The sequence below is a fragment of the Cryptomeria japonica genome, chromosome 2 (genome assembly GCF_030272615.1).
Source record: "Cryptomeria japonica chromosome 2, Sugi_1.0, whole genome shotgun sequence".
Taxonomy (NCBI): Eukaryota; Viridiplantae; Streptophyta; class Pinopsida; order Cupressales; family Cupressaceae; genus Cryptomeria; species Cryptomeria japonica.
In genome coordinates, this window is record NC_081406.1 from 541,075,100 (window position 1) to 541,085,724 (window position 10,625).

A 10,625-nucleotide genomic window follows, 5' to 3' on the forward strand; every position below is an offset into this window, starting at 1 on the left:
CCCTCATGTGACCGCATTCCCACCAGATCAACTATATTAAATTTACATGACAAAAGTGTCAATTTTATTTGTTATTAGGGGAAATTGCAAGAGTTGACATGGCTTTTGGATTTTATTAAAATATGTATGTATACATTATACAACCGAATTTAAAAAGATAAAGAGTTAGGAGTTATTTAAAAGAAAAAGACAAATTAAAAGGATTGGCAGAGCTGTTATCTATTCCACAAATTGGAAAGTTTGGAAGGATAAGATAAGTTTCGGTGACATAACAAAGGTTGAGGATTAGTTAAACACATCTAAGTCACATAGAAAGTTTGGAAGGATAAGAAATGGAAACAGATCTTTTTGTAATCCACAATATCGCACAATTTGTTTATGGGTCTAAGAAAGGTCACATGGAAAGCTTGGAACAATAAGATAAGTTTGAAGTGACATAACAAAGGGTAAGGATTAATAAAGCAAATCCAAGTCATATGGAAAGCTTTAAGAATAAGAAATGGAAATGGAACCTTTTATAGTCCATGATTTCAAACGATTTGTTTACGAGTCTACAAATAACTTACTACCTTGTACTTCTTGCCAGAGGCACCTAACTATGCTACAAACGAGGCGTACATACCTTACCCCCTGCAAACGATATCAAACGGTACTCCTTGTCGAAGGTACCTAACTATGCTACAAACAAGGCGCACATACCATACCCCCTGCAGACGATTTCAAACGATTGTTTATAAGTCTACAGATGACTTATAGTAACTCCATGGGACCACCCTGTATTCCTTGTAAGAGACACTTAACTATGCTTCAGACGAGAAGTACATACCTAACTCCTTGCACTCCTTGCAGAATACTTATGACTTCTTTTTCAAGAATATATGTTTTCTACCACAGGTTTCAGTGAAACAACAAAGGTTAAAAGAAATGAAGAATTTTAGTCCATGACAGAAAAAATTAATTTCTCCGGATTCCAAAAACACAAAAAACTAGAATCCAAATAACGACATAATCAATCGGTTAAAAGGCTGCCACCGGAATTAGCAGTGATGGCGGATTTTAAACATCTATAAAATACTATTAGTAGTGATAATAACTTCGAAAGCGACTGCTCAGCGTCACATTTCCCCAGCTGGCGGCTTGACGGCAACGACGTACAATGCAGGATGGCCACCACTGGCGATCTGACACGTGTTTAAGCGCCGGCATTTGGCCGTACTACATCACGCCGGGAAAAATTCCCGGCATTTCTCTCACGTTACTTTCGACTGCTTCGATTGTCGAAACACGTCTCCTCGGGAAGTGTATTTTCTCTGTTACTAGCCGGCAAATTTTCACGTCAAGAGCGTGCTAATTAGTTGGAGAAGTTGATAATAATAACAAGTCGTTTTCGGAGAATTATTTCCATGTCATGTGCTCTTTTTTAATTTGCTGACGGACGGCTGGCGGGGCGGCAGGAAAAACAACACTCAGTCTGATTTACGCAGTGTACTGTGAAAACAAGTGATCAACAAGAAATAAGCCCAGCTATGGGGCTGGGCACTTGAAGCAGATGATGCAGCGGGTGGGGGAGGATATACATTGTGTATATTTTTTGTGTGTATATGTTTTTGCATAGCAGCAGCAGCAAGGCTCAGCCATGGATGATGTGAGATGGAGAAGTGGGGTGTATGTTTTAGTGGTGGTTATGGCCTTTCATCTTACAGGCTGTGCCTCTGATGAAGGTGAGTGAGAAATAGTGACCGTTGCTTTTAACATCCAGAAGAAGGAATTTTTGTTTTGGGTATGGTGATTTGAATTGGAATTTTGATTTGCAGGGGCAACGCTCTTGGAGATAAAGAAATCATTTAGAGACAAAGATAATATTTTGTATGACTGGATTGATGCCAACTCTAATGATTACTGTTCCTGGAGGGGTGTTACATGTGATAATGTCACCTTTGATGTGGTTGCACTGTAAGTTCATTCTAAAAAATAAGAAAAATCATCTAGCTTAGGGAAACTTATTGCCTGCATAATGCTGTTGGAGATGATATAGTAGGGATTGTATTGTTTGGTGAGCATAACCGGAAACAAAGTTCTTTAAAGTAGAATGTGGTCCGAAAGGCTTATTTTTCAAGCTTCTTGATCTAGCACTTATATATATTGATGTATACTTCTTATTAGCAGTATATTTAGCTTGCTTTTTTTACAAGGCTTTCTTCAATAATGTAGGTTTACCATGTTTTGTAGGACACAAGATTCATCATTGATAAAAACTGGTTTTTGAATAATCATTAGCGATTATTCCATGGTTGCCAGATGTCTATGCTCATTATTAATGGGTTCTTATGGCTGTGTTCTCTGTTTTGCAGGAACCTTTCACATCTGAACCTTGGAGGAGAAATATCACCAGCGATTGGTGATCTCAAGAGTTTACAATCAATGTCTGTGAACACTTATTAAACGGGTTATATATGGCTTCTGAGAATATATAATACTGCTAGGTATTTGACTTTGGATTATGTTGAACTAAATGATTTTTTGAATGTCTTTGCAATGATGTGCATACAGTGATATCAAGGGCAATGGTCTTTCCGGGCAGATTCCTGATGAGATAGGCGACTGCTCATCTTTAAAGATACTGTAAGTATCAAATTTCATCATTCTGCGCATTTGGTTTGGTGAGTTATATTTTAGAATAGCAACGGATACCCTTTGCTCAAATGAATATGCTATACAGGCCATCCTTCGTTTCTATGCCGGTATCTTATTACAGCCATAGTTATGCATTTGGAACGGTTCAAATCTTATTCTGCAACATCCCAGATCCTGATAGAGAGTTAGTATTCAGCTGACTACCCCATGGAAATCTTAAAACATTGAATGCGAAATAGAAAAAATGTTTGCCAACAAAGTAAGAACAAATCTATTACAGCCAATTCTACATTATAGATAGAATGACGAGCTGCCAATTGCGAACAATACTGAATCTACATATTAGGGACCCTCAATTTATTGAACTAATCTGGATTTATGTGTACATAATCAGATCTCAGGTGCTAGGCTTTGAAAGCGTCTATATTGTGAATGACATTGCAACATGTTTTGAGGCAGATTAAACTATGGTGAATATCAAAATGGATTTATTTTGTTCGTCTTGTCAGATGTCATCTGCTATGCTTTGGAGACCTCTATGTCGATAATAGCATCCTAAAATGTTCATAAACAGATTTAACTGCGGTGAATATCAAAATGAGTTTCACTATTTTGTTCATCCCATGATGACAAACCACATGGCTGTTGCTAATGGGCTTTTAGAGAAGTTTTATGCTGTGAATAGCAATGTAACATATTTACAGACATTAAACTTTGGCGAATATCAAAATGAATCACATCATTTTGTTCATCTTATGGATATGGGTGCAGGGATGTTTCTTTCAATGGATTAGATGGGGATATACCTTTCTCTATATCAAAGTTGAAACAGCTAGAAAACTTGTACGTCTTCTTACTCTTTAAATTTCCTTAGGCAATTTCATTGTTGCAGGGATTTGTATATTTGCTAAAGTTCATAAGCAAAACTAATTATATTTCTTGTCTGTAGATAACTTAATTGTTTTTGAGATATGTATATTTGTTCAAGTTAACCAACATACCTAATCAGAGATCGATTGGCTTTACAGGATACTAAAGAATAATCAGTTGATGGGGCCTATACCGTCAACGCTGTCACAGATTCCAAACCTAAAGATTTTGTAAGTTGGAAACTGGAATATCATTATACTGCCACTATGATATTACTGGCTTTTATCAGCAAATCTATCCCACAAGTTGTGTGTTGCGGATGGTTGCTTTGACCTTGTTTCTTAAAAATGCTATGTATTTTTGTTTTAGGGATCTGGCCCAGAATCGACTTAGTGGAGACATACCCAGGCTTATCTATTGGAATGAAGTTCTGCAATATCTGTAATATTGTGGATCCGTTCTGAATGTGTTTCTATTTATTTTTCCAATCTTACAAAATGAATAAAGGCATTAGGTGCCCTTCTGCTACCTTGGTGTCTTATGCGAAAACTAATTTAAGGTGTTGTCTGAAAACTATTTCAGGGGGTTGCGCAACAACTTATTGGTCGGAATTCTCTCCCCTGACATCTGTCAGTTGACTGGACTGTGGTATTTGTAAGTGGCAAACATTTTTCCAACCTTGTGGAAAAATCGACGCTCTTAGTTTTAATCAAGGCATCTTTGTTTGCATCGCATCTAGATGCAGTAGCATGCATTAGATGTTCATATGGGAATATAAGAAGGATTTGTGGTCAGGATGGTAACGTTTTTTCTGTGATACAGTGATGTGAGGAGCAACAATTTGACAGGCACAATTCCTCCTAATATAGGGAATTGTACGAGTTTTGAGATTCTGTAAGCATTCTATATATGTTCCATAGATTATAGAAAGCATTAATTGTTTAACTTTTGTATTTTCTTTTAAAATGTGTTGATTGCTTAAAATTTCGTTGCCTACATGGGCTTTTGGATTTTCGTCAGAGACTTATCATACAACCAACTTACTGGTGAGATCCCATTCAACATTGGATTCCTGCAAGTCGCTACGCTGTAAGTATAACTTATAAGTACATGTGCCAATAAAATGCTTTTGCAGGTCCATAATGCTATGAACTTTATATTACAGTAGTAGGCAATAGAAGTAGAAACTTCCTATCAGATGACTAGGAATGAAAAAAATTGGGTTGCGAGTGTCGGTGACCGTTAAGATGGCATCTAATGATAAATAGATTCATTAATTCTTTAAATTTATCTACACAATTTACATTATCTGGTTATAATAGTAATAGTTTTGAGCAAATCTTATAGGTCGCTACAAGGAAACAAGTTGACAGGGAGGATTCCAGAAGTCCTTGGTCTCATGCAGGCTCTCGCTGTTCTGTAAGTATAATATTTAACCTTTATTGACGAGAGAACTTAATCTAATTTAACAAGAATTCATAAATAACACATTGATTCTTTAGATATACATTGTGGATCGCTGTTAGTAAAGTTGCAGAAAGTGTTTTGGAGATTTGGAGTGTACAATTTAGAGTGGATTAATTTGAACTCCGTTAGTCTTTAATCCAAAATTTAATGATCATGTTTTAGATCGTAAAATATCTTTCGCAAGTTAAATTGTTTGGTTAATTTGTTGCAGGGATTTGAGCGATAATCATCTTACTGGACCAATTCCTCCTATCTTGGGAAATTTGACCTACACAGGAAAGCTGTAAGTTGCTTCCGTTTTTTGCTCATTCAATGTTCAATTTCAGGTCAGAATTACATGGTCAAGCACTTGATGTTCTCTGGCCTTATTCTATCCTCTTTTCAGGTATCTGCACAGTAACAATCTTACTGGACCTATTCCAGCGGAGTTGGGGAACATGACAAAATTAAGTTACCTGTAAGGGGTTTTTTGGCCTGTATTTTTGTATAGTTTGTACTGTAATGAAAATGCATTGTAACAGACTTCCATTTTATAGTTATCAGTTTAAGTTGTATGAATGTGCAGGCAACTTAATGATAATCATCTGTCAGGCCAGATTCCCCCGGAGCTGGGGAAATTGGAAGAGTTGTTTGAATTGTAAGTTATGTGTCTTACAGAACTGAGTATGCATAAAAGCACAATGCATTAATATCTTGTTGCCTTTCTAAGGAACTTGTCAGCTAATGTCTTGTTTTTTCTCATATCCAGAAATTTGGCTGGGAATCGACTTGAAGGTCCTATTCCGGAGAACATTAGTTCATGTGTTGCACTTAATTATTTGTAAGTGATAGTTTGAAAGTATATTTTCAATGAAAAAGCTGATCTCTTAAGTTTTCTAAGTATGTGTGCCAATTTCCTGTGGTTCCTAGCAATGTGCATGGCAACCGCCTGACTGGAAAAATGCCTCTAAAATTTGAGAAGCTTGGAAGCCTAACTTATTTGTAAGTTCTAACTTCTATAAGACGATACATGGTGTTGCTGATCTAATATGCATTTGATAAACAATGGAAGAGTTCTGTCAAGAATAGGCATGCATCTATAACTTAAATGTGATCTAATCAAATTTAATGAGTCAAGTAAAATTCTTATGGTTTAACAGGAATCTGTCCTCGAACAATATCAAAGGAGCAATTCCAATAGAGCTGGGACATATCGTAAATCTAGATACATTGTGAGTTCTCAGAATTCTATGGTTTGATTATGTTTCCAAGAGGCTTTTCAGAATTGTGTTTGGAGATAAATTTGGTGTCTAAGTAGCTAAGATAAAAAACATATTCTGTTGGTATCCAATGTGGCATTAATAACTAGGGACCTTTCTGATAATGAGCTTTCTGGACCGATCCCTGGATCTGTTGGGACGCTTGAACATCTTCTAAAATTGTGAGTGCTTCCATACAAAGATTTTCTAGACCATTAACCAAAAATTTGAGTCTTTATGGATTAACATTACATTGATGTTTTGATGATAACTCATTGCAATATCACTTGAAGGAACTTGAGTGAAAACAAGTTGAATGGGTTTCTTCCAGAAGAGTTTGGGAACCTGCGGAGTATAGTGGATATGTAAGTTCTCTATGCTGGAGTCTGATTCTTTATTTCATGATGTCATTTTTTCTGAATATATATGTTGTGTGTTTTATTTTCACGGAAAGAGTAATGTGAAGTTATCTTTTCAATGTAGTGACCTTTCTGGCAATCAATTAACCGGTCCTATTCCTCAAGAGCTTGGGCAGTTACAAAACTTGGTTACATTGTATGTTCTTCCGAGAAAAACCTTGAATAAGATTTTTTTGGTGAGGCTTGTGTTGATATTGAGATAAAACATTGGAGATGGGTTTTGTGTAGGATATTGAAAAACAATAGTTTATCAGGAGAAGTGCCACTGCAGTTGACTAACTGTTTCAGCCTTGCTATATTGTGAGTGATCAGACCTTTTTTGTCAGTTTTTCTGAGAGGTTCTGAAAAAGGGAATTTGTTAATTTTTTTTCTCTTTCCTAATGGTCGATTTTATGCTATAAATGGTCTTATTTGTTAACAGAAACCTCTCCTACAACAATTTGTCTGGAGACATTCCTGTTATAAAAAACTTCTCAAGATTTCCTCCCGACAGGTCAAGATATGATTGAAACTCTTCTTTTTGGACGGGTTGTTTGTTATTTATTATTATTGATATGTTTCTGCATTTTAATTGATATTAGCAATTATTCCTTCAGCTTTCTAGGAAATCCAGGTCTTTGTGGTGACTGGATTGGATCATATTGTGGGATTTACTCTGGATCGTCAAAAGGTAAAATTATAATCGTCCTTAAATCTTGTTCTAGAGACTGTTTACTTTATCAGACCATTTCTCAAATTGTTACTGAATTGTGGACTGTGACAATCAACAGAGTCCATCTCTAAACCAGCAATTATTTGCATCTGTTTGGGATCAGTAATACTACTGTGCATGATTATTTTATTACTGTACCGTTCAAATCAGCCAAAGCCATTTACAAAAGGGTCTGCAAACAAAACGGATCAAGGTGATGTAATTGACAGACTTGGTTTCTTATCTCATAGATTATCATACAACAGATCAAAAGGCAATGTTTTAATAAAAATATTAATATCTTTGATACATCTGTATGTTTTGGATAGGTTCTCCAAGATTAGTCATACTTCATATGGACATGGCCCTGCACATGTATGACGACATAATGAGAATTACTGAAAATCTAAATGAGAAATATATAATTGGCTATGGTGCTACAAGCACTGTTTATAAATGTGTTTTAAAGAACTGTAAGCCAATTGCTATAAAGAGAGTGTACAGTCACTACCCACAAAGCTTGCGAGAATTTGAAACTGAGCTGGAGACAGTTGGCAGCATCAAGCATAGGAATCTTGTGAGCTTGCATGGATATTCACTTTCTCCACATGGGAATCTGCTATTTTATGACTACATGGTAAATGGAAGTCTCTGGGACATCCTACATGGTGAGTAAATGCTGATGCTATGCAGAAACATGATAAATTTATGAAATATGAAAGACTTCAATCAATCTTTCTACCTTCTGATCAAAATGGATTGAGGAGAATCTAACAAACATGTTAAATTTTTATGTAGGAGCATCAAAGAAGATTAAACTAGACTGGGATACTCGTCTAAAGATAGCCCATGGTTCTGCAGAAGGATTAGCATATCTTCATCATGGCTGTAATCCACGCATCGTTCACAGGGATGTAAAGACATCTAACATTCTTTTAGATGACGACTTTGAAGCCCATTTGTCAGACTTTGGCATTGCCAAGTGCATTTCCTTGGCCAAAACTCACACCTCCACCTATGTTATGGGTACTATAGGTTACATTGACCCTGAATATGCAAGAACATCGAGGCTTAATGAGAAATCTGATGTCTACAGCTATGGCATTGTTCTTCTGGAGTTGCTGACAGGCAGGAAAGCTGTCGACAACGACTCAAATTTGCTTCAGTTGGTAAGATTTTTGTCTGTTGGTTTTTCTTTGGAGCTCCATTGCCCAATGTTAACAAGTAATCTTTAGGTTTGTTCTCTGGAATTGTCTGACATTGGCATGTAAATACAGATTCTATCTAAAGCAGACAACAACACGGTCATGGAAACTGTTGATACGGAAGTGGCTGCGACATGCAAGGATCTTGGGATTGTGAGAAAAGTTTTTCAATTGGCCTTGCTTTGCACTAAGAAACGGCCCTCTGATCGACCCACCATGCATGAAGTTGCCAGAGTTCTGAAGTCAATGTTGCCAGTGCCTGCTCCTAAGCAGGTTCCTAGCATTCGAGTAAACCAACCCACCCCTAGCAATAACTACAAGAGGTACTTGGATGAATATGCTGATGGCAAGCACAGGGATGTAACAGGCAGCACAAGCAGCACTTCCGATGGCCATTTGTTTGTGAGATTTGGTGAGGTAATCTCACAAAACACAGTTTGACTGAAGTTGAAGGATGGGATGGGGTCTTGTAAAAAATGTACAACCCCAGGTGTCCACTCTATCTTGGAGAGGCCTGCATTTACTCTATGGACGAGCCAATTTTCAAGCAAACAGCAAGTTCCTCTATTGAAAGCTCAGCTTTTTTATGTGGTAATCGGGGCTGATGGGAACTTTTTCGAACAGATGGAAGTGCCAAACTTTATTTTCAAAGGGAAAATTAGCATCCTGGGCATTTTGCAATCTTTATACTGCCCAGCAGGCATGCTTTTAAATCAAAAGATAAATCAACCAACGACTGTTATTTTTATTAGTAACCAATCATAAACTCTTATGCTGATGCACTAAGTGTAAAAAAATCCAAAAAAGTAGTTTGGATCAAATAACATGGGAGGCAGCAACGTGTTGATATAATTTTTGTTAAGCATTAGATGAGACCATCTTTTGTAAGTTGAGACCAAGATCCTTACTAAATGAAAGATAATTGTAGATATAATTATAGATATATTTGACAATAAAATGTGTTTTTTCGGTTCATGCTATTTCAAACAGCTTCAGTTATATTGTCAAATTAATATGGAGACATTACTGTAACATTCTTGATAAAAATGGTATCAATCTTGTGGCAAACTCTCACAGTTGGAGTCCTGATTAAATTTTTATCTGAATTTGTGTTGTAGTTGATGCATATATATTCTTTTGTGAATTCAACATAAGGCAGAATGTGGGATTTTGAAGTTTAAATGGAAAACTGTTGCTTCAATAAAAAATGGAATGACACTCGTATGAATATGATAGAAAAAAGATTTTTAGCTCCTCCAATAGGCCAAAAGATAGCCTATGGGAGCTGTTTGATGTTGTAGACGAAAGTTAAAATCAAATGCTTTTCTGTTCCTTTTAGCAGTAGTCTGTTTGTCTAATGGGCATTTATCTTATCGTAATAAACAACTAAAGGCAGGTCGATTTTCTTACAGTGCTTGCCCTAATAATGAAAAAATCTTAAACATAGAAAGACATTTAGCATATCCTGAGGTTGGTCTAAAATGGAAGGGATTGATACAAGGAGAGATTAAAATCAGGATTTAAGTGTTGCATTGAGCGGAGCTAGTCCGATAGAATCTAGCCCCATAGTGTATTTATAGGTTTAGACTCATAAATGCAAGGGCTTGTACTGTTGAGCAAATTTAACACATAGTAAAGCATAAGAGATTTTCCGTGATGCATTCAAAGCAAGGGTCATGTTTATATGTACCAAGCCGATCGATTTCGATTTCGATTTCGATCTCGATTTCGATCGATTCTGAAATCCTCTCGAAATCGTCGCAGCGTGAGGAACCCGTGACACAATTTATGCATATTAGTTTATTAGACTTAAAGGCCGTTAGTACGAAAAATTGTTCCAGTGAATTCAATGTGAGATGTAACGTGACATTGAATCATTGTACCTGTCCTGGTTTTCAGCCATGTTAAGGGTTCTTCGCCAAAGTGGCTTAAATAATTGGCACGATACTTCACCTTTTTGTTTCCTTGTTTTTTTCGGTGGTTGTAAAAATATATGTCGCAGTGAAGAGGAGCCCTTGTGTGGTGCAGTCACTTTGGACAATTGTTACCAGTACTGCAAGCCAAAACCCTGTTACCTGTACTTAAAACCACTAGTGTACTC

General features: G+C 36.6%; 1 protein-coding gene across 1 annotated transcript; it reads left to right on the top strand.

Moving 5' to 3' along the window:
• The first annotated feature begins 1,401 nt into the window (after positions 1-1,401).
• Positions 1,402-9,499, top strand: LOC131066777 (LRR receptor-like serine/threonine-protein kinase SIK1). Its single transcript, XM_058001615.2, has 27 exons — positions 1,402-1,721; positions 1,815-1,953; positions 2,352-2,423; positions 2,551-2,622; positions 3,406-3,477; positions 3,663-3,734; positions 3,874-3,945; positions 4,087-4,158; positions 4,327-4,398; positions 4,525-4,593; positions 4,852-4,923; positions 5,183-5,254; positions 5,357-5,428; positions 5,537-5,608; positions 5,720-5,791; positions 5,881-5,952; positions 6,111-6,182; positions 6,320-6,391; positions 6,503-6,574; positions 6,693-6,764; positions 6,857-6,928; positions 7,050-7,121; positions 7,225-7,298; positions 7,399-7,533; positions 7,649-7,987; positions 8,118-8,488; positions 8,597-9,499. Exons 1-27 carry the CDS (start codon positions 1,637-1,639, stop codon positions 8,963-8,965), a joined length of 2,949 nt encoding a protein of 982 aa, XP_057857598.2. The 5' UTR covers positions 1,402-1,636; the 3' UTR covers positions 8,966-9,499.
• Positions 9,500-10,625: the final 1,126 nt, after the last annotated feature.

Coding starts and splice junctions, on each gene's coding strand:
- LOC131066777 (XM_058001615.2), top strand. CDS start 1,637: ATGGATGATGTGAGATGGAGAAGTGGGGTGTATGTTTTAGTGGTGGTT. Junction 1,722..1,814: donor AGGCTGTGCCTCTGATGAAG/GTGAGTGAGAAA, acceptor TTTGATTTGCAG/GGGCAACGCTCTTGGAGATA. Junction 7,534..7,648: donor TGCAAACAAAACGGATCAAG/GTGATGTAATTG, acceptor TGTTTTGGATAG/GTTCTCCAAGATTAGTCATA.